Source organism: Ranitomeya imitator, chromosome 6 (assembly GCF_032444005.1).
Source record: "Ranitomeya imitator isolate aRanImi1 chromosome 6, aRanImi1.pri, whole genome shotgun sequence".
In the NCBI taxonomy this organism is placed as follows: Eukaryota; Metazoa; Chordata; class Amphibia; order Anura; family Dendrobatidae; genus Ranitomeya; species Ranitomeya imitator.
Genome location: NC_091287.1, coordinates 90920087 through 90945546, shown reverse-complemented (window position 1 = coordinate 90945546; position 25460 = coordinate 90920087). Strand labels below are relative to the sequence as shown.

At 40.5% G+C, this 25460-nt stretch overlaps 1 protein-coding gene across 1 annotated transcript in view; it reads left to right on the top strand.

The window, feature by feature from the left end:
- The window catches only part of SKAP2 (src kinase associated phosphoprotein 2), a 324806-nt gene that overhangs the window by 72887 nt on the left and 226459 nt on the right, over positions 1–25460 (top strand). Inside the window, exon 4 of the mRNA XM_069729895.1 lies at positions 18907–19008. Coding sequence (XP_069585996.1) covers positions 18907–19008 — 102 coding nt within the window. The remainder of the gene's footprint in view (positions 1–18906; positions 19009–25460) is intronic.

Below are 25460 nucleotides of genomic sequence, written 5' to 3'. Positions count from 1 at the left end.
TCTCTCTCATTCCTTCTTCTTTCCCTCTCACTCCCTCTATCCTTCTTCTTTCACTGTCTCTCTCCTTACTACTTTTTTCCTCTCACGCTCCATCCATCTGTCTATCCTGTCCTCGTTCCTTCCTTCTTTCTCTCGATTCCTTCCTTGCCTACCTCCTACCCCTTCCACTCGCTTTTTCCCTCTCCTTTCCTGCCTTCCTTCCTACCTTCCTTTTTTCCTTTCCTTTCCTTCCTTCCTTCCTTCCTTCCTTCCTCAGGACTGCATCAAGGGTCACTCATTCATGTTGCAAGATTTATTGAAATGTCGCTGGCGTCCGTGATTTTTTGGAAGCTGAAGAAACATGAAAAGATTATTTTTGGAGTGTGAGAAGATAACACATATGCACAGTTTTTTTTGTTGCTCTTGACTGGATTTCTACCCACGACTCCCATGTTGCAAGGTAAGGGTGAATTGACACATGGTAGATGTTTTCAGAACATTCGCCAACTGTTCAATTACAGTAATCTAAATAAGGAGTTGCACAAAAGCATGCGCTTGCCACCATAACCTATTTAGATCAATAAAACTGATTTTCAGTCACAGAAGTTTTTTCAATAAATCTACCATGTGTGAATATAAGACACAAAAGAGAATAGTAAAACCAAAAACACTCAGTTTGAAAAAATGTTGCAGTAATCCGCAAGTGCTAGTAAAAGATGTAAAAAACAGGGTATTTGGTTGATACGTTTTTTGCAAAAAATGTATACTAAGCTGCTCTACCAATCTTCACGGTATACCCTTATCAGAGCAGTCCTAACTAATGTATGCAATCCCTATCTGATGTATTTAAAATCCTGATCATCTGTATATAACCTGTGTGAACAGGGTTCAGAGAGGAAAAATCCATGTGTGCATACAGGGTAGAACAGCTTTTGTGCAGATAGCCCAAGAGGAGTGGTGGAACTCCCCAGTCTTGTAGACACAAGAGAAAAATTATGGAAACAGGAACACATGGGCTACTTGCACAGTGAACAAGTCTGTATGATCATGTTCACACACCACCAAGAAACCTGAAGACACAAAAGAGAATAGTAAAACCAAAAACACTCAGTTTGAAAAAATGTTGCAGTAATCCGCAAGTGCTAGTAAAAGATGTAAAAAACAGGGTATTTGGTTGATACGTTTTTTGCAAAAAATGTATACTAAGCTGCTCTACCAATCTTCACGGTATACCCTTATCAGAGCAGTCCTAACTAATGTATGCAATCCCTATCTGATGTATTTAAAAACCTGATCATCTGTATATAACCTGTGTGAACAGGGTTCAGAGAGGAAAAATCCATGTGTGCATACAGGGTAGAACAGCTTTTGTGCAGATAGCCCAAGAGGAGTGGTGGAACTCCCCAGTCTTGTAGACACAAGAGAACAATTATGGAAACAGGAACACATGGGCTACTTGCACAGTGAACAAGTCTGTATGATCATGTTCACACACCACCAAGAAACCTGAAGACACAAAAGAGAATAGTAAAACCAAAAACACTCAGTTTGAAAAAATGTTGCAGTAATCCGCAAGTGCTAGTAAAAGATGTAAAAAACAGGGTATTTGGTTGATACGTTTCTTGCAAAAAATGTATACTAAGCTGCTCTACCAATCTTCACGGTATACCCTTATCAGAGCAGTCCTAACTAATGTATGCAATCCCTATCTGATATATTTAAAAACCTGATCATCTGTATATAACCTGTGTGAACAGGGTTCAGAGAGGAAAAATCCATGTGTGCATACAGGGTAGAACAGCTTTTGTGCAGATAGCCCAAGAGGAGTGGTGGAACTCCCCAGTCTTGTAGACACAAGAGAACAATTATGGAAACAGGAACACATGGGCTACTTGCACAGTGAACAAGTCTGTATGATCATGTTCACACACCACCAAGAAACCTGAAGACACAAAAGAGAATAGTAAAACCAAAAACACTCAGTTTGAAAAAATGTTGCAGTAATCCGCAAGTGCTAGTAAAAGATGTAAAAAACAGGGTATTTGGTTGATACGTTTTTTGCAAAAAATGTATACTAAGCTGCTCTACCAATCTTCACGGTATACCCTTATCAGAGCAGTCCTAACTAATGTATGCAATCCCTATCTGATGTATTTAAAAACCTGATCATCTGTATATAACCTGTGTGAACAGGGTTCAGAGAGGAAAAATCCATGTGTGCATACAGGGTAGAACAGCTTTTGTGCAGATAGCCCAAGAGGAGTGGTGGAACTCCCCAGTCTTGTAGACACAAGAGAACAATTATGGAAACAGGAACACATGGGCTACTTGCACAGTGAACAAGTCTGTATGATCATGTTCACACACCACCAAGAAACCTGAAGACACAAAAGAGAATAGTAAAACCAAAAACACTCAGTTTGAAAAAATGTTGCAGTAATCCGCAAGTGCTAGTAAAAGATGTAAAAAACAGGGTATTTGGTTGATACGTTTTTTGCAAAAAATGTATACTAAGCTGCTCTACCAATCTTCACGGTATACCCTTATCAGAGCAGTCCTAACTAATGTATGCAATCCCTATCTGATGTATTTAAAAACCTGATCATCTGTATATAACCTGTGTGAACAGGGTTCAGAGAGGAAAAATCCATGTGTGCATACAGGGTAGAACAGCTTTTGTGCAGATAGCCCAAGAGGAGTGGTGGTTTTTAAATACATCAGATAGGGATTGCATACATTAGTTAGGACTGCTCTGATAAGGGTATACCGTGAAGATTGGTAGAGCAGCTTAGTATACATTTTTTGCAAAAAACGTATCAACCAAATACCCTGTTTTTTATATCTTTTACTAGCACTTGCGGATTACTGCAACATTTTTTCAAACTGAGTGTTTTTGGTTTTACTATTCTCTTTTGTGTCTTCAGGTTTCTTGGTGGTGTGTGAACATGATCATACAGACTTGTTCACTGTGCAAGTAGCCCATGTGTTCCTGTTTCCATAATTGTTCTCTTGTGTCTACAAGACTGGGGAGTTCCACCACTCCTCTTGGGCTATCTGCACAAAAGCTGTTCTACCCTGTATGCACACATGGATTTTTCCTCTCTGAACCCTGTTCACACAGGTTATATACAGATGATCAGGTTTTTAAATACATCAGATAGGGATTGCATACATTAGTTAGGACTGCTCTGATAAGGGTATACCGTGAAGATTGGTAGAGCAGCTTAGTATACATTTTTTGCAAAAAACGTATCAACCAAATACCCTGTTTTTTACATCTTTTACTAGCACTTGCGGATTACTGCAACATTTTTTCAAACTGAGTGTTTTTGGTTTTACTATTCTCTTTTGTGTCTTCAGGTTTCTTGGTGGTGTGTGAACATGATCATACAGACTTGTTCACTGTGCAAGTAGCCCATGTGTTCCTGTTTCCATAATTGTTCTCTTGTGTCTACAAGACTGGGGAGTTCCACCACTCCTCTTGGGCTATCTGCACAAAAGCTGTTCTACCCTGTATGCACACATGGATTTTTCCTCTCTGAACCCTGTTCACACAGGTTATATACAGATGATCAGGTTTTTAAATACATCAGATAGGGATTGCATACATTAGTTAGGACTGCTCTGATAAGGGTATACCGTGAAGATTGGTAGAGCAGCTTAGTATACATTTTTTGCAAAAAACGTATCAACCAAATACCCTGTTTTTTACATCTTTTACTAGCACTTGCGGATTACTGCAACATTTTTTCAAACTGAGTGTTTTTGGTTTTACTATTCTCTTTTGTGTCTTCAGGTTTCTTGGTGGTGTGTGAACATGATCATACAGACTTGTTCACTGTGCAAGTAGCCCATGTGTTCCTGTTTCCATAATTGTTCTCTTGTGTCTACAAGACTGGGGAGTTCCACCACTCCTCTTGGGCTATCTGCACAAAAGCTGTTCTACCCTGTATGCACACATGGATTTTTCCTCTCTGAACCCTGTTCACACAGGTTATATACAGATGATCAGGTTTTTAAATACATCAGATAGGGATTGCATACATTAGTTAGGACTGCTCTGATAAGGGTATACCGTGAAGATTGGTAGAGCAGCTTAGTATACATTTTTTGCAAAAAACGTATCAACCAAATACCCTGTTTTTTACATCTTTTACTAGCACTTGCGGATTACTGCAACATTTTTTCAAACTGAGTGTTTTTGGTTTTACTATTCTCTTTTGTGTCTTCAGGTTTCTTGGTGGTGTGTGAACATGATCATACAGACTTGTTCACTGTGCAAGTAGCCCATGTGTTCCTGTTTCCATAATTGTTCTCTTGTGTCTACAAGACTGGGGAGTTCCACCACTCCTCTTGGGCTATCTGCACAAAAGCTGTTCCACCCTGTATGCACACATGGATTTTTCCTCTCTGAACCCTGTTCACACAGGTTATATACAGATGATCAGGTTTTTAAATACATCAGATACGGATTGCATACATTAGTTAGGACTGCTCTGATAAGGGTATACCGTGAAGATTGGTAGAGCAGCTTAGTATACATTTTTTGCAAAAAACGTATCAACCAAATACCCTGTTTTTTACATCTTTTACTAGCACTTGCGGATTACTGCAACATTTTTTCAAACTGAGTGTTTTTGGTTTTACTATTCTCTTTTGTGTCTTCAGGTTTCTTGGTGGTGTGTGAACATGATCATACAGACTTGTTCACTGTGCAAGTAGCCCATGTGTTCCTGTTTCCATAATTGTTCTCTTGTGTCTACAAGACTGGGGAGTTCCACCACTCCTCTTGGGCTATCTGCACAAAAGCTGTTCTACCCTGTATGCACACATGGATTTTTCCTCTCTGAACCCTGTTCACACAGGTTATATACAGATGATCAGGTTTTTAAATACATCAGATAGGGATTGCATACATTAGTTAGGACTGCTCTGATAAGGGTATACCGTGAAGATTGGTAGAGCAGCTTAGTATACATTTTTTGCAAAAAACGTATCAACCAAATACCCTGTTTTTTACATCTTTTACTAGCACTTGCGGATTACTGCAACATTTTTTCAAACTGAGTGTTTTTGGTTTTACTATTCTCTTTTGTGTCTTCAGGTTTCTTGGTGGTGTGTGAACATGATCATACAGACTTGTTCACTGTGCAAGTAGCCCATGTGTTCCTGTTTCCATGTGTGAATATAGCCTAAAAGTGATTACACACTCAACGGTTTTAGGAAAAGTGCCATGACCGTTTATGCTGCAGGGTTTTTTCCTTTATATTTATCACTCCATTTGAATTCACTTCTACCTTTGCTTAAAACTTAATATTAGTGCTATCCGTGAATTTCATGGATAGCACGTGTACATACTGTATGATAGTCTATGGGGTAGTTCACATGTCCAAATACTACGGACCAAGTGGTATACAGAAATGCAGTAGATTTGCATCATATCAGACTAGCCAATGTAAGTTTATCGGTCCCTGATAAAAGTGGACAGCACTTGAATGCTATCAATGTCATCATGTCATCATGTCCAACCCACTGCTCAATTCAGTGCAGGATTCACTAAGCTATCTCAGACAGATGTCTGTACAGCATCTGTTTGAAGACTTCCATTGCAGGAGAACTCACCACCTCTCATGGGAGCCTGTTCCATTCATTGATCACCCTCACTGTCAAAAAGTTTTCTTTCTAATATCTAATCTGTATCTTCCCCCTTTCAGTTTCATTCCATTGCTTCTCTTGTTTCCGTGTGCAAATGAGAATAAGGATGATCCCTCTACACTGTTACATCCCTTCAGATATTTGAAGACAGCTATTAAGTCTCCTCCGCTAAACATTCCCAGATCTGTTCTTTGTAAGACATAGTTTGCAGTCTGCTCACCATCCTGGTAGCTCTTCTCTGAACTTGCTCCAGTTTTCGATGCTTTTTTTACCTGTATGAGACAAAGGAACATGAATGATCATTAGGACTAAACCCTCACGGTAATTGCATCATATAATTATTAGTAAACAAGTCCCTATCATCTCCCTATATCATCAATTGGTACTACTTACTATTTTGTGGCCATTAATAGGTATTTCTAGTATACATTAGTTTACAAAACCTTTTATTGCACCAGTTACATTTTCGCTTTGTAGAGTATATCCCTAGTATATGTTCAATATTTGCACAGGCGCTAAGTATTTGAACACATGAGCAGGCTTGTCTTCCAACTGGCAACGTGGAAAAGTTACTGATTGAATACCACATTTCTGGAAAGCAAATCACAATTATTTGGGAGAAAACATATTGTTTCAGTTCAGCTTTGATTCCTTAGACTCCTGCACTGTTAATACCGTGTAGCAAAAGTTTTCGACATATGTGTCAGTACTTGTTAAGCAAACTGCAGCTGCTGGAATCAAAGGCAGAGCGGAGTGTCACAGCCTCGCTATTGAGCATGGAGTGTGAAACACAAACAAGCTGGTACATACATTGTGCTCACCCCCTTTGGTGCAAGAGAAGTTAGCCCAGCAGTGTGCATCTGAACACAGAGGCAAAGAACGTGTTAAAACAGTTCTGGCAGTGTTTCATTTTGTGGGTGGAATGGCGTTATTGGTGTAGGCCTATACCCCCTGGGATTACAGAATGTGCTTTGGTTACACGGAGATTATGTAACTGAAGGTGGAGCCGTCAATTGTGGATAGAGATGAGCAAATCTCAATTTAGTTTGCCAAGTAAGGAGCAGAAACAATTCCAACATTTACCATTTACTTCTACTTACTGAGGATGTGCAAGAGCAGACCGTTTCATCTTTACAAAATTTAATCTTTTCAAAATTGTATTCGGTTCCAAGGGTGTGCATAGAAATTATTGGGCCCCATAACAGAAGTCCTAATTGGGCCCTCCACAAAAGAATAATAGGGTCATAGAAGAGCGTATGTCACAACTTTGCAGCCTTTACAAAGATGTACAATAACAAATTGTATTGTGGTACCGTGTTAGCCAGAAAAATCGATGTGAATACTTTTCTGCCCAATGATGACAGAAGTATTCTAGGAGTGATACCTTTATTGGCTAACCATAAAATAATATGTTTGCAAGCTTTCAGAGCACAGAGGCTCCTTCTTCAGGAAAGATTACAAATAGATTAATAAGAAACAAGCACAACATTTAAAGAATACTACAGTAGGACATTTGTTAGGGGGTGGGAAGTGTGATGAGTCCAAGGTAATCAAATTAGGCATTTTCTTACAAATGGAGAGGCAGTGGGAATAATGTTCTTAGTTATCTGGAGTCTGTCAGGTGGAGGTGTGAATTGTATCCATGTAGTGACTCATAAATCCAGGTATTAAATTGAGTCCTAGTGTCAATGAATTAAACATATTCATTAGTTTGTAATCCCAAATTTTTCTTTCCCTGTGGTCCTTAAAATTACCTTTTAGTATTAAGACCTATAAATCTGTCATACTGTGTTCAGGTCCAGAGAGATGTTTTCCCACCAGTGTGTCCATTTCATTCCTGATTGTGTGTCTGTGTAGATTCATCCTAGTTTGTAGTCTTTGCATGGTTTCCCCAATATAAATACTTCCAGGGCACCTTGTACATTGTATCATGTACACCACGTTGGAGGATGTACAAGAAAAGGAACCCATGACCTTATGGACCTGATTTGTGTCTTGTACACGGACTATATTTGTTGGTAATATGTGGGTACAAGTTTTGCACAAGTTGGTCACATACAACCCCCACATGAGCATCCTAAGGAAAATTGGTGCTGATCTCCAACCCATGTTCCATAGAGATCACAAATTGAAAGACATATTCCCAGAACTACCACTTCTCTCCTACAAACAGCCCCCTAACTTAAGGAATCTTCTTGTCAGAGGTGTCCTCTCATCACCATCAGTGACTGGCACATTCCCCTGTAACAATAAAAAATGCAAAACTTGCACCCACATATTACCAACAAACATAGTCCGTGTACCAAACACAAAAGACAGCACATTTCACTACCAGCCCCCATATGAGCTCACCAAGGGGAGGTATGTAGGCATAACCTTGATCTAATAAAAATTAGAGTTTGGGTGTTCTGTCATTTGTCAGTCCTGGAAGCTTGCTGTAGTTCTGTCCATTTTCCTAAGGAGTACCTCCCTCCACCAAGGTCTGAGCCATTTCCACGACACAGGTTTAGTGCTTTTTCTATTGTTATCCTTTTATACTATTTGATTGTGTATACCGTATTGTTTTGTTCCCATTTTGTAACATCTTTGTCTATTTTTTTTAATAAACACTACCTACTTTTCCGGATTAAATATATCAAATTTATTAACCCTGTTCCTCTAACAGGTGTCCAATTGGCCTGTATAAATGATTGGTGATGGCAGCAGTGGGATCTGTGGAATTTCTCCAGTGTCTCTTCTGACAAACTGGTGGCATAAGTCGGACCTACGTGATTTCCCCTGCTCTTATCCCTGACACACACCATGCACACTTATGGTTCCTGGTAATCTCTTTGACCAGTAATGAAAATTCAGTAGAGTAACAGAGGCATGTATTTAATCAGAAAACTGTGTTATCATGAGGCCAGGGCAACATGGCAAAGTCTGTAGGCTGTAGCCGTTGCACAACAGCAATGGAAATGCCCGCTCACGTGTCCAGACTCTAATGGCTTGGCGCTTTGAATGAGGACTACATTGTTCCATTGTATACTAGACAGATTGCAGCTCGCTTGTCTGCAGATGGATGTGATGCTTTCACTACATCGTGGCATGATGGTACTATGTAACATCACTGCATCCTTTATCATCATCTTCAGGAATAAAGTGGTATCTGAATCTTTCATGTTTTATATAAAATGGTAATACATTGATGAAGCTAGTTTCTAACAATCTGAGCACATGACAATTATGTGAGATGCCACATGACTTTTATGGTTCTGAAAACCCATGGATTGTACAGCGCTGTAGCATGGCACCCATAGTGAGAGGGCTGCGGGAGGATAAAACGAGGACATTATTTTTTCCATGTAGGTTATCTGAAATCTGCAGTGCCTTCATTATCATGTGATTACAGTAGCTGTTGCCTTTGATGTCTGATGCCTTCCTAGAAAAGTGGAAGCCATTTTAGCAGTTAAGGGGGACAAGCTCCACATAAGGGCTGCAGTGCAGTGGGGTTGGTGCAGTGCAACAGATAGGCAGGGATCGCAGAAAAGTTCACAGCAAATGTATTTCAATGTCCAAAGAAACTCACAATTGGAAAACAAATGGTATCCTCCAGATTGCTACCGGGGGGTCAAGGCAGTCCATATTCGAGACCGGTTGCCACGGGCGACTGCACCACCGTATCATGCTGAGGGGTGCCCAGCCTTTTGTCTTCGCTCGGCTCCGTATTACTTCACACAGGCTGAATCTTGCAGAGCCTCCTGCTATGCAGTTTGCAAATCAAGACTGACACACCCAACCCTTTGCGGCAGGTTTTTTAAAATGGAATCTGTGGCCATGGGCAACTTGTAAGACCCAGTCAGGAGAGAGCGAACTGCCCCACTAACATCCTGTAGTTTGCTCCAAAAATAAAAGCCCATAACGGGTTTTCCTGAACATTGCCTTGAACCAACTAGCTTGACCAGGTCCACGCTTACTTTTTTTTTGCCTTGTGACTCACAGGCGTCCTGCTGTGAACACAAGGCACTGCAACAGGTCTAAAGGTACCTTCACACACAACGATATTGTTAACGATATCGTTGCTATTTGTGACGTAGCAACGATATCGTTAATGAAATCGTTATGTGTGACAGCGACCAACGATCAGGCCCCTGCTGGGAGATCGTTGGTCGCTGAATAAAGTCCAGAACTTTATTTCGTCGCTGGATCTCCCGCGGACATCGCTGGATCGGCGTGTGTGACACCGATCCAGCGATGTCTTCACTGGTAACCAGGGTAAACATCGGGTAACTAAGCGCAGGGCCGCGCTTAGTAACCCGATGTTTACCCTGGTTACCATGCTAAAAGTAAAAAAAAACAAACAGTACATACTTACCTACAGCCGTCTGTCCTCCAGCGCTGTGCTCTGCTCTCCTCCTGTACTGTCTGTGAGCCGGAAAGCAGAGCGGTGACGTCACCGCTCTGCTTTCCGGCTCCCAGACAGTACAGGAGGAGAGCAGAGAAGCAGAGCGCAGCGCTGGAGGACGGACGGCTGTAGGTAAGTATGTACTGTTTGTTTTTTTTTACTTTTAGCATGGTAACCAGGGTAAACATCGGGTTACTAAGCGCGGCCCTGCGCTTAGTTACCCGATGTTTACCCTGGTTACCGGCATCGTTGGTTGCTGGAGAGCGGTCTGTGTGACAGCTCTCCAGCGACCAAACAGCGACGCTGCAGCGATCCGGATCGTTGTCGGTATCGCTGCAGCGTCGCTTAATGTGAAGGGGCCTTAATAGGACTCCGTCCCCATCATGGGGGATATATCAACCCTTGCATATGATCCCCCTTACTGCCTCACAGGGCTTATTCATGCTTCAGCATTTGGTCACTATTTTGCATCAATATTTGTAAGCCAACAATCAGAGGAAAAGTATAATTTAAAGAGTGACACTTGTTGACACTCCTTTTTTGTCACACAAATAATGATGAAATACTGATCACAAATACAGATGTGTGAATAAAGCCTTAATGTTCATGGATTTAGATTGGGATGTCATAAAATTCCTGTAGTTGTAATGTGTAAGTGTTCCAATATTTTTGTCCATGTAGAGTATTTTTAAAGGGAATCTGTCACCTGGTTACTACTATGTAATCTGAGAGCACTATGATGTAGGGGCAGAGACCCTGATTACAGTGATGTGTCACTTACTAGGCTGTGTTTTGCTGTTTCAATACAATCAATGTTTTACCAGGAGGCTATCACTACAGGGCCAACTGGCCTGGTGCCTCCTACACCAACCCCCAGGACTGATTAGCGGCTTTCTGTCAAGAAACGCTACACACAGAAAGCAGCCAATCAGTGGTGTGGGCGGGGTTATACAGAGCCCAGCATTCCGAGCTCTGCTAGATCTGCAGCAAAGAAAACTGTGATTCTATCACAACTGCTGTACTCATTAATCTAAGTGACACATCACTGGAATTAGCCTCCATCCCTACATCATTCCGATTACAAAGTGAAAATCTGCTGACAGATTCTTTTTCAGTCCTTTCTCATGAAAAAACATGCCATGCTTCATCAGAAGTTGAATAATGAAGTTATGTACATCCTACCTAGAATCAATAGGTGACAATATCTCTATACAGATGGCTGTGTCAGATTTTGTGGTCACAAAATGCGATCACTGAAATCCAGATGGCAAAGGGCTTCCACGTACGTTGTGCGTTTTTTTTGTTCTTCAGAATTTAAAGACCAAATCTGATATGCAAGTGGCCCAAAGTAGGACATTCAGTGAGTTCCTTTCAGATTCCTACAGATGTAGGAAAAGCCACACACAGCACATGGACAAGGAAAAACTCTTATACATTGCCATGTGATGGCGCTATACAGCGGAACACAGAGTTCTACTGCTTTGTTGAATTGAGTCACAGGCACTCCATGTCTTGGCATTAGCTCCATGTACATCTCAAAATATGTTTTTATCAAATCCAATTCCACTACACAGAATAAAGGGAGAAACGTTACCCTTTAGACCCCAGTCCAGAGCCTCTCACCTAGCCAAATCAGTTCTCGTGCTTCGCACTGACGAGGGCCAACAGCCCGAAACACCGTGTCTGCGAATTGAGATACTGATTTGGCTTTAATTCTAAGTCATATTGCACGACTCGTTAAAGGGTTGATTGTGACTTGTAGGATCGCTACTTCCAACAGGTGGCGCTATAGAGTTTAAGTCCTCTTTTTCTCAGAAGAGGCAATTTGCACACTACACAGAATAGTAAGATCTACCATACAGCACATAGGACCAATTGCAGATTTCTCCACCTGTCTCTTCCCTGCAATTAGCTCCATTGGTTTTGCAGCCATCGTTCCTCCATAGCATGCATTTTATAAGATATTTTAATTAGCTGTGAAGTTTTAATCATCCCTCCATGCCTCTAGCTGAGATTCCAACGTTCGTCTTGTGCTATAACTTTTTACAAAGAAGCATTTTTTAAACTGATCATTAATTTTATGATCACAGAAATGAGATGCAGAATTTATGCTGTTGTCGTTGGCACAAGCTCAAGGCACCAGTGACAGTATTTCGGATTGTAATAGAATGACTGTGAACTAATGGGGCTCTAAGCATTCTTCCGAACATACATTTCATTTCAATGTCTGATTAGTGTGTAATGTTCCTAATTATAATGCCCCTAAACTTCAATCACAGCATTACTTGGCAAAATACAAGTAACAGATATTAAGTGCCTTTAGACAAAGATGAATGAGGATCCGGCCCCTGTTACAGGTCCAGGAAAGGTTTCTTACAGTTCATTGAAATAAACGCGGAACATCAGTGACTGCTTTTAGCGGTATTGTTTCAGAGAGAGAATTTCTCCAGTGTTGAATTGTCATTTGGTCCCATATATACTGTAGATACAGCTCTTATATTGCTCCATCAGACACCATATACAGATGGAACGGAGCAGGGTTCATCATTTAGCATGTGCTGTGAGATATGTGGTCTTCCATAGGACTCTAGAGAAGCTTAATATTTATTAGTAATGAACTTTAAAGGTCCTTTTACATGAGGAATAATTGGTGGAATGAACCTTCATTAAACTGTCCTCGCCTCCATAGGCCAGTATATAAGCAGATGCTTTTCCATCAGCTGATTGCATATTTCGTAAGTCTAAAAATGTTATCCTTGTCGGCAGCGCATCTCCTGGTGTCAACAGAAGACTTCCTGCCGGGAGTTATCCTTGTCGGCAGCGCATCTCCTGGTGTCAACAGAGGACATGCTGCCGGGAATATTCAAACTGTATCGAGAATGAATGATCACAATTATGATATCCATCTCCTTATGGTTCATGTAGAAGGGCCTTTAAACTTGTGATATCACGAATCAGCGCTCATTGATGCAGTAAATTTGCCTGTTGCAAATACAACTTAATGGTGGCTCATCTGTGTGCACAGGTCTCTATGGATTGACATGAAGTTACCTCTACTTTTTACTATGTACCCATAGGCACGTCTCGTGGCATTTGCATGATGCCTCCATAAGGCACCTTGATATGAAACTATTCTCCCCCATAAAGCAACATTTCCTGAAACAAGGCACATTTTTTCTCTTGAACTATATGAATGAAAGTCTTTACTACCATGGCGTCACAGATTTCTATGGGTGATGCATTGCAGCTCTGTAGAAACTGGATTTTGTATGGCGCTATAATATGACTGTGTGCACCAGGATGAAATTGTAGTAGGGTTACAGTACTTTGGATAATTTCCAACTTTACACTGCATTCATGCACTTATGTATGCTGTAAAAATGTGATCTTGCAGAACTAAGTAACAGGCATTTATGATAAACCAGCAGTATATATTTTTAACTCCAGCATTTTACATTTTCCACACATTGGCATGTATCGCTTATAGGGAACCTGCCACCAGGATCTCCCACTATAACGTAAGGCTACCACCTTTAAGCCCTCTTTTACAATATTCTAGTAAACAGTATGTATGTCCCCTCTGCATTACACCTATTATTATACCCTCATACAGCGCAGTCCAGTCCTATGGGCGCCACCTCATCTCTCCTTGCAATTGCAGTCCTGCTGCTTGCTTCATATAGATGACATGTCCTATGTCATCCACACAGTGTACCCCAATCGTGCACCTGCGCAGGCGTCCTTCACTCTGTGCCATGCGCCAGCTTTACTTGCAGGTCATTGGTGCTCTGTGGCCTCTCCTGGTGCATGCGCATTACAGTGCTCCGCCCTCGGAAGGGCAGAGAGAAGTGCGCCTGTGCGGGAGCGCGATGGGGACACTGTGCAGGTCATCCAGCAGGGAAAAAGGATGTAAGAAGAGGGGAGGCACAGGATCAAGACCTGCAACTCTCATCAGACTGGACCATGCCATATGGGGGTAATTAAAGGTATTTTTCTGCAATGCAGAGGGGATTGGGGACTTACACACAGCTTACTCAAATATTGTGAAAGAGGCCTTAAGGTGGTGGCCTTACTTATATTGGAAAACCCTGCTGACATATTCCCTTTAATCTACTTGTTAAAGAGAGACTGTTAGCCCAAAATGAAATTAAGCACATAGCCTGGTATGGGATATAAACCCTATACATAAATCGCACCTTTAGTGCCTCTGTTCTGCAGAAACTGAAGTTTATTTAAATATGCAAATTAGGAGACTTGGTGCACCCTTGGTGTGGCCAGAAGGCTCGGAGCACTGCTCTGCCCACTGGTTTTGCATGCCACCTGCCTTCCTCAAGAGTGACTGGTAGCACTGGTGTACCTAAGCTTTCTCTGCAGGCAGTTCTCACTGCAGGCAATTCAGAGCTGTCAATCACCACTGAGGGAGGCACGGATATACAAAACCAGTGGGCGGAATGGTGCATCTGGGCAGGTGGCCACACCAATGGTGCACTGAGCTTTCTGATTAGCATACTGATTAAAATTCCATTTCTGCTAAATGGAGGCGGCGATTAACTCACTAACAGTGGAATTTCTTACAGCGGATATATGTCTACATTCTTATTCTGTCAGTTTGGGCTGACAGATTAACTTTAACTGTCCAACTCGAAATTTGTTCCTGAAAAATTGAATCTTTCTTTCACATCACCCTTTGAAAAATTGAATAAACATGAAAAGTTTATGACCTCTATTAAGGTTAATGATGTTTATGCATGGGCATTTTTGTTCAGCTTCATTGTTTTGCATTTTATATAATACACTGGCAGTGCCATGACACAATAATAACAAAACTGTTTCTAATTTTCCTTGTCCTAGTCCTAGTGCACTGCAGACAATTAATATGGCAGAAACTCGATGTCTAGTACAATAGTCCATATTTATTACGTGGAACGGTGCCACTTTCTAAGTTGCTATATTTCCAAATTTCCTATTACCAGGGGAAGTGTTTTATTTTAACAAACAAATTAAGCGTGCATGTTCACTAAAATGAAAAGTACCCTAAAGAGATTTTCTAAATTATTAAAGCACACTCCTCTGCGGTGATAAGCGGCTCTATGTTTCCTCACACGATACATACCACTTCGCCCTGCACATCTGTATTAGGGAATGTGCACACGATCAGTAAACGCCGTCCTTGTGCAGAGTCCTTCCCGCAGCGGACAGCTGTTACAGCATAGTGGATGGGATTTCAAGAAATCCCATGTCCACTTTGCTTCCAGGGACACCCGTGGCACAATCGAGGAGATGGACATGTGGTGCATCTTTCCAGACAGCAGCATGTTAATTGCTTTTGCAGAGAAATTTCACTCATACAATGTATTGGACACAGTAAAACCGCATGGTTCAATGAACACCTGAGGATTTACCTGTGGTCAATAGACAGCAGCGCTTTGGACGAAGAGGACCTGCACTACATCCAAAGCGCTATCAGTTCCGGATCGTCTGCACATACAGTGCCTACAAGTAGTATTCAACCCCCTGCAGATTTAGCAGGTTTAATAAGATGCAAATAAGTTAGAGCCTTCAAACTTCAAACAAGAGCAGGATTTATTAACAGATGCATAAATCTTACAAACCAAAAAGTTTTGTTGCTCAGTTAAATTTTTATAAATTTTAAACATAAAAGTGTGGGTCAATTATTATTCAACCTCTAGGTTTAATATTTTGTGGAATAACCTTTGTTTGCAATTACAGCTAATAATCGTCCTTTATAAGACCTGATCAGGCCGGCACAGGTCTCTGGAGTTATCTTGGCCCACTCCTCCATGCAGATCTTCTCCAAGTTATCTAGGTTCTTTGGGTGTCTCATGTGGACTTTAATCTTTAGCTCCTTCCACAAGTTTTCAATTGGGTTAAGGTCAGGAGACTGACTAGGCCACTGCAACACCTTGATTTTTTGCCTCTTGAACCAGGCCTTGGTTTTCTTGGCTGTGTGCTTTGGGTCGTTGTCTTGTTGGAAGATGGATCTTAAGATCCTTGATGGAGGAGCGGAGGTTCTTGGCCAAAATCTCCAGGTAGGCCGTGCTATCCATCTTCCCATGGATGCGGACCAGATGGCCAGGCCCCTTGGCTGAGAAACAGCCCCACAGCATGATGCTGCCACCACCATGCTTGACTGTAGGGATGGTATTCTTGGGGTCGTATGCAGTGCCATCCAGTCTCCAAACGTCACGTGTGTGGTTGGCACCAAAGATCTCGATCTTGGTCTCATCAGACCAGAGAACCTTGAACCAGTCAGTCTCAGAGTCCTCCAAGTGATCATGAGCAAACTGTAGACGAGCCTTGACATGACGCTTTGAAAGTAAAGGTACCTTATGGGCTCGTCTGGAACGGAGACCATTGCGGTGGAGTACGTTACTTATGGTATTGACTGAAACCAATGTCCCCACTGCCATGAGATCTTCCCGGAGCTCCTTCCTTGTTGTCCTTGTGTTAGCCTTGACTCTTCGGACAAGCCTGGCCTCGGCATGGGAGGAAACTTTCAAAGGCTGTCCAGGCCGTGGAAGGCTAACAGTAGTTCCATAAGCCTTCCACTTCCGGATGATGCTCCCAACAGTGGAGACAGGTAGGCCCAACTCGTTGGAAAGGGTTTTGTACCCCTTGCCAGCCTTGTGACCGTCCACGATCTTGTCTCTGATGGCCTTGGAATGCTCCTTTGTCTTTCCCATGTTGACCATGTAGGAGTGCTGTTCACAAGTTTGGGGAGGGTCTTAAATAGTCAGAAAAGGCTGGAAAAAGAGATAATTAATCCAAACATGTGAAGCTCATTGTTCTTTGTGCCTGAACTACTTCTTAATACTTTAGGGGAACCAAACAGAATTCTGGTGGGTTGAGAGGTTGAATAATAAATGACCCTCTGAAAAGACTTTTCACAATTTAAAAAAAAAATAAACAAAGAAATAACATTCTTTTTTGCTGCAGTGCATTTCACACTTCCAGGCTGATCTACAGTCCAAATGTCACAATGCCAAGTTAATTCCAAATGTGTAAACCTGCTAAATCGGCAGGGGGTTGAATACTACTTGTAGGCACTGTACCCTTATAGAGCTGACGGTATATAATACAGTGACTACTGCATATGCTCAAAATGTCCGTCACCTCGTTATTTTTGGTCTTTGCTTTTTTGACCATATTTAGGCCACGTGCACACGTTGAGTATTTGATGTTTTTTTACCTCAGTATTTGTAAACCAAAACCAAGAGGAGGGGAAAAATTCAGAAGTGATGCGTGTTTTTCTACGGTATTATACTTTTCTCTCACCCACTCTTGATTTTTACTTACAATTACTGAGGTAAAAAACTCACCAAACATTGAAAGTGTGAGTGTGGCCTTAATGTGCCTTTTAAGCACCCAATTTGAGCATGAAAGATCATGATGAATTTAGGTCACTTAGCCATCATCCCAAATAGCTATTATTTGTGTATGGCTAGCTTACCATATTCAAATGACAGATATGTGACATGGATATACAGTATTATCCGAGCACGCTCGTGTGCTAATATAGTATTCGAGCATGCCGAAGATACTCTGAGTTGCTGCACCTGTTCGACAGCCACAACACCTGCAGGGATATCCTGTTTGTTAGATAATCCCGGCATGTGTGGCGACTGTTGAACAGCTGTGGGATATGCAGCGACGGCGACTCAAACATATTATTCGACCACGCCAAAGGTACTTTATTAGCACCCGAAAATGCTAGGGTGACACCTTATCCGAGCACGCTCACTCATCACTAGCGGAGTCACTTTGAGCAATATTTATAAAATCAACGTTTTTCATGAGTCACAAAACCTCTATCTGAATGCCGGCCGCAGACACAGTGATACATGTGAGCTAATGACTAGAAGCTTTGCATTAATCAGAGATTAAAACAGTGTGAAAATTATAGGTACCATAAGGCTACTTTCACACTAGCGTCGGATTCGGCCCGTCGTATTGCGTCGGGCCGAGATTCCGATGCTAGCGTTTGACGCACTGCACAACGGGTGCAGCGGATGCATTTCTCCGGCGCATCCGCTGCCCCATTGTGAGGTGCGGGGAGGTGGGGGCGGAGTTCCGGCCGCGCATGCGCGGTCGGAAAAAGCGGTCCGTCGGCTGCAAAAAACGTTACATTTAACAATTTTTGCTCCCGGCGGTCCGCCACAACACGGCGCAACCGTCGCAAGACGGTTGCGACGTGTGTCAATACGTCGCAATGCGTTGGTAATGTAACTCTATGGGGCAAAAACGCATCCTGCAAACAACTTTGCAGGATGCGTTTTTTCCCCTAAACGACGCATTGCGACGTATTTAAAAAAACGCCAGTTTGAAAGTAGCCTAACTGGAAACAAGTAGCGCCGTCACTTTAGTTTGTATCCACATGATCTACATCGGGCACAAAAGACCTAAGACCACCCAATAAAGATACTAGAATAAAAGCAAATCTAAAGTAATAACAATGTTCATTATACTGTGTGTGTGTATATATATATATATATATATATATATATATATATATATATACTGTATATATATGATTATATTAATATGATTAGCCATATTGTAATAATTGTTATTAAAATGAATGTTATTCTAATATTACTAGCGAGCAGCAAATACAAGATCCTTTTGTATTAAGTTGATTGTAAATTATTTTAAAAGTAAGATTTTACTTTTTTTAAAAATTTTACATTATTGTTTGGTAAAATGTAAAAAATAATTCCTCTTCATCCTTTTAATATTTTATATCAAACAAATATTTGCACCTTTTATTGTGCCTATTAATAGTTATGGGATAAAAATGACTAAGCAGATGCCAGATTTCTCTCTGAACTTATTATACAAGCTGACATTTTTTTTTTCTTTCCCTCTAGGAGACTCAGAGGATGTGGAAGAGTCGGATGGGTTTCCTCGCCTCCCTGACACATCTTCTCTTGCCTCAGATCGAGATAGGGACGAGGAGCTGCCCTCTGACGGTATGCTTCTGTTTACTTTACAATATACTTCTCTCTCCTATAAGTGTGCGTAATGAGACACTAGAAATTGAATTACAGAACTTCATAGATAGATGCAAAAATAGTATAGGGCTACTGCACCCATGGGTGTTTGCCTTTTCTCTGAATCTTTTAAGAACTGAGGAGCTCCCTCTAGTGGTTCTTTAAACAAAATTGATTTTATTTTACTGCAACAGGTTTTTTTTAAACAGCTGTCTATTAACATCATGTTATTTGTTTATTTTTTGGCTTCCACATACCATTTCCCTTCCCATATTTTATTCATCAAAATCATAAAAAAAAATTCTGAAATTCTTTCAGGTTTTTTAAAAAGTCAATCGCAATAGTTTTATTAATTTATATGTATTCCAAAGTCGTTATTCCGGATGAATAAAAGCTATAATAGATATGCAATGATCTTAACACTTTTTTAGTTCTATATAAACCTTGTTTTATATATCTGAAACAACAGAAAACAAACTATTAAAAATTCTATTGTTTTCCCATTTTCTATTAGTTTTTTTTAAATCCATTGGAATATGCATTTTTATGACATTTCTATTATTATAATGTTATTTTGAATTTATTTATTTTATGGGCTGTTTTTACAGGCTTCATTTTTACATTTTTTTTATTTTAAACACTGGTATGATTCTAATGTTTTTAAAAAAATCTTTTTTCTAATTGGAAGAGCTATAATTTTCAACACCGACATACTAAATGCAAATAGTGTATTATAAACTATTATTTTAGTAGGGTTAAAAAAAAAAATAAAATAAAAGCAACACTTGCTTCTACGGGATTCAGAAGTCGGAGACAATGGCAGAGAATACGTTCCTCCTACCCTGCCGTTATGCTAACATTTTATTTTTTTTCTTAACAGCAATAATTGATGATGCTGCATATAAAGAACCGTTTAGGAAAAGTTAGCAAATGATATTTTCCGATAACTTCCATGGGCATTGTATGTAGTCTCCTGCGATTTAATTACATGCAGCGAGTGAAAGCATTAGAAGTTGGTTATAAAGTTGTGATTGAGTAATGCTTGGTGACATGATATGATGATCAGGCAGGGCCACTCTGTCTCGAAGTACAATTGCCAAACTAAAATATGCTTCCTGCAACACAGCACTCAAGGTTTTATGTTATCCAGATCATTCCCGTTGGATACATAAATTGCCTTTATGGGGGTATAAAATTATGTCTATTGCAGAACAGGGATAAGTGAGCTGCATGCACGTGTAATAAATACTGTGCTCGGCCATTCAGGGAAACAGATTTTGTCATCTTTACCCCTATATATAGGAGCAGTTATTATATTCCATCTTCTCCTGCCCAAATATAATTTACCGTCTCTAGAAAATGAAGCAGTATTTTGCTTTCCTGGAGTATTCATCAGTAACTAACTGAAAACGGCTCCCTAAATGCTCGCTTATTAGATTTAGATAAGGCCGCGACTTAATATACGTTGATCGAATGAACAATATCATTCGACGATAAGTCCGTAATAATGACCGTAAAATCCGCTGATTTAATGCGAATTCAGATTTTTTTTTACGAGCAGATTAAAAAAATATTAAGTTCAAAAGGTATATAGAGCTGGCTCCCGCAAAGGCGGCCGTATGCCCAGTTCACACATCTATCACCGGAATCGCCCATTAGGGTCGTATTGTGCTTTCGCTTAACCATTCAGACTCCGAATGTGAACTGAACGTACGGCGCCATATTGATCATCGATTTTGTAAGTTCAGTCGAGCTGTTAAAAAAAAAAAGAAACCTCCAGGAGGTCTGAGTGTTGCATCTGGAATACAAATAGTTAAACACGGGTACAATGGCCCGAACGAGCCCCGGCCTTACATCACGTCTCTTTCCCTTCACTGCCCAATTTTTGCAGTTTTTTTTTCTACAAAATGCATTATTAAACTCGATTCATTTTAAAAACACATGCAGCTTCAGTTTTAAAATTTTAAACCAGAAATTAAAAAAAATATATATATTTTTTTTTCTAATACATTTTTCAGCTGTCACACAATTCTCTATTAAACTCTACCAGACAGAATCTTCACAATGAGCGAAACCAAATTAGCCCAGGTCACGGCGAGGTCTGTTATTAAATCTTATTGTTATTTTGTCCTTTTGACTTTCTTCTTTGTGGTTTCGAACCAAGAAAAGTATCTAAACTGATAGATTATGAGCGCTAAACATGATAAGTATTTTTGATAATGCTAATGTAATTTTCAAGGTACCCAAAAGGTCACATCCCTATATTTCTATATGCATTAGGAAGCTCTCGTTCTGCTTAATATTTCTCCCTCACTGTTCCTCTGGTTCAAAAGTTCATGCGGTTCCCCAATGGCCACCTAATTTTCTAGTTATTCCCCGAAGCCATATGTGTTTTGGTTTCTTTATGGATTATTAGGTACTGTAGGAAAGTCAAATAAGTTATATCTTCTAATGAAATCCGAGCAGCACACTTCAGATCACTGATGCCTGGACTTGATTGCTGGCGGCAATTATCACCGTCTGGGCGTAACGTGATTGGTTTTACATGGTGCTGAGCAGAAGGACAGAAATCTACAGTCAGTTGCATACAAATAATGTAATTACATATCACAAATATATCTTACGTAGATTGTGTTTTATGCTGATTCATAGCAAAATAGCATCAAACCAAGTTCACACGCAGGTTATTGTGCGCGAGTCTCAGGCTCCGGGAAGAAATGTAGATTTGTACATTGGACCTTGATGCTGAAGATTAATGGAATTTCAATGAGAGGCTAAAGTGGTCACCAATTTGTCAGTACAAGTAATGGCGATTCTATAGTCCTGTCTTCTCATTAATATCAATTGTATGAAAGGTGCTTCACATAATAGAGGGGAGATCATTGATTTTGGAATAGGGATCCTGTTTCGTTTATTGACGTGTAGGTTATATGACATCTAAATGACAGATTTCAATATCCGCCCTCCTATTAAAGGTATCAGAATTTTATTATATTTCTATTCATGTGCACCATCTATAATAACTCGAAAATAGACCTGGATTAGGCGACGTTGAATACGTTTTGGTCGTAAGGATTTAGAACGATAAATTCAATTATATATAGTAAAATCGTAGAATCGTTCAGTCAGCACATATGGGGTTAAAATTAGGTCCCGAAAATCTTTCTTTTTATGGGCTGAGTATTCGCAATGAAATAGGTTTACAGCCTGCTGAAATAGAAACTGCACCTATGAGGACACAACTTGCATTTTGCATTCTTTCTTTTTTTTTTATTACCATTTTCACAACCATTTCAGGCTAAGGGATAAGGAACAAATAGCAGAACATGATTACACTCGGAGATATATGTATTATTGGTATAAAAATCTTTATACAGTCATTAAAGGGCCGTTTATAAACTTCCATACAATAGAAGGAAAAGGGCTTTCATAGGACAAGGGTTTCCATAATGGAATGGCCCTAGACATCCAGGGACTCCTATTATTGCACCTTATCAATAAAGCTGGCCGCAGCCGCCCTGTCAATAGTAATAAAGTTACAGACCGCAACGTGCAGAATTCTAACTAGATCCTTCACCTTCTGGGAAGTTTCATCTCTTAAAAAGAAAAAGAAATGTCCTTTTGACTCGCCCTGTATTTATCTCTCGCTTGCTGCAATGGTTTTTAATTACGTGATGTATTTGCTTATGATCAGTGGTAAATCCTCAGATGGCCAGGATGCAGTTAGGTAACACCAGGCTTCAGTCTGGCCGCTACGTCCCCCCCTCCGATACATATCCATGTAGAGGTTAAAATTGCATCATCCAGTTCAGCCCTTTCCCACTTAGCCATCTCTATGGCTTCTCACAAATGCCAGAACCCTGCTGCCTTTTAATAACTTTCCCAAATATTTGTACCAGCATCCAAGATTTTTTGGATGACAAAACTAAATCTTAAAGTCAGATGGTTTTAAAAGATGTGTTTCTGGAAGTGTTTAAAGGTTGACAAAGGAATGTGCAAATTTAATGTACATTGCATTATACTATTAAGGTCTTTCCCAACACAGAAGGTAGATCAATCTGTGAAGCCACATGCAAATTAACCTGAAACACATTGGAGGCGGGTTGATGCATCTGACACGCCCCAAATGCACTTTCAGACTAATTTGCATGTAGCTTCAAAGCTGAATTTTTTACAATCTATACAGAAATATCATTAGCTTTTTTTTAGTAAAATTGTATTGTTAGATTCCATTTAATTATGTGAATAGGCACTGTTAGAATAATTCAAGCATGCATATGTCATGGGCGCTGAGTTTATATAAAAAATATATTTTCAAATTTGGAACTCTGATTGCAGCCCATATTTGTGCCTTGTAGTAAAGCTAGTGACGCTTCTAAGGTTTATGGTTTTGCAGCTATATTTCACACCTTCTCATAGTATATACTGTACACATCCGGTTATTGTATGAACAAAGACTAATGAAACAATAAGAACAATTGCATCTACATCACTGATTTGGCTCAGGCTAAACAGCAGAAGTGTACAGGGCACAGTGTGTGCGAAATGACTGCACACATAGTCAAGTGGAGTCATTTGGCTGGCAGCACCAAAATATGCATGGGCTCCTTTCATTACTGTCAGTGGCGGAGAAGTGTTTGATTTATATTCCCTTAGAGGCTATTGGAATTTATAGTTCGCGCTAATATCTGTGTGTATAGTGGTGCATACTGAGCAGTGTGAATGCAGCTGTATTCTAACAAAATATAGTGATTAAAGAAAAAAAATTACACTACGTATAAAAGTCCCTCAATGTTGGTGAACCTGTCCCAGATGACTGGGCGTAAAATGGTACCACAAGTATTCACAGGATAGGTGATAAATAACTAATTACTGCTTGTCCCACCAATTCGACCCCCCAGATGCCTTAAAACCCCTTTTTTAATGGAGTCATGGTTCATTCATCCTACCACTTCAATATGAATAATGTCCATGACCACCAGTCTCCAAACCCCACCATACATATAAGTTCATATGGTCAGCAGCCATCTTGGCTGCTTGTAATGTAAACAGGACTGCTCCTTCATCTGACAGCATCTTTGTTCTTCATGAGAGAGACGTCTGGTAGTGGCTTAACTTCGGAAGAACAAAAACAATCGTCAGTCAGGAATCAGGGATGGTTGATCTTTAACTCCCCCAACAATCAGTTGCCTGTGGCCCCCATATCCTGTCAATATCAAGGGTTCAGATGAAACTGGTTTAGTGTATGTGGGGAGGTAAGACTTTGTATGGAGCTGTAATTCACATGCTGTCAGGACTTGAACCCAGCACCTCTTGTGCACCAGGCGGCAGCTCTTCTCTCTGAGCTATTCAGCTCGCTGTACAGTTCCATGCTAACCCATGTACTTGAACCAGTGTTGTTCCTGACTGTCTCCACCCTGAGTTCCTGATTGCCTCCACCCTGATTGAACACCCTATTTTAACCTAGCATTGCACTCCCTTCCTTGTGAGGTATTTGAGCTACCAGACTCTAGTCAAGCTTCCTTTCACCTGCTGTTTATCCTCAAGAAACTACATTGCTGCTCCTTGTACCAACTTCTTGGCTATCCCTGACTACGCTGCGTGCTGCTCCTCAAAACTACATTGCTGCTCAGTGTTCCGAATTCTTGTCTTTCCCTAACTACGCTATGTACTACCCCTAGTGGACCAGTCCATAACACATGCTCAACCACTACTCCGCCTAAACTTGAGAGCCTTTGTTTTGTGATCTGTGGATGTCCCACTGTTGGGACCCCAAACAATAAGTAACTCCTCATAATAAACCGACCAATTAATGTATTTTAGTACTGTGCTACATTGTCATACATTTTCGATTATTGGATGTCAGATTATAGCAATTCCGTTTAAAATAAAATCAAACTGTACAGTAATTGTTGTAATTAACTGGGTTTCATTTCACTTTTTGTAAAGCGCGTAGAAGACTAAATATGCCAGATTTTAGGAGTTTGTTCTTCTATCTCTGTAGTCAGCACATAGTTTATAAACCTGTTACTTTGTATTAATGCTCTCTATTCTACAGAATTACAGAACGTTAGACTAACAGTATAACTCCATGACTGTCACTCTGCCAGCGAGGAGAGACTAAACATTTCTGAGGTCTCTACTGGCTGCAGTTTTAATGTCTATTATAATTTCTATGGACAACTAAGATCTAAATTAATCAGTCGGTAACTTTATTAAGTGCAGACCTGCTCTCTGGCCCGCAGTCATTATAAAAAGTACAACATAAATCTGCATACAAGGAGAGAATAAATAAGTGTAATGTTACCCAAAGCTTATTCTTAGGATAGGTTATCAAAATCAGATCTGTGGGGGTCCGACTCCCTACACCCCTACCTCCCCCCCCCTCTAATCAGCTGTTACCGGCAGGAAACTGTTTATGGGGTACAAGC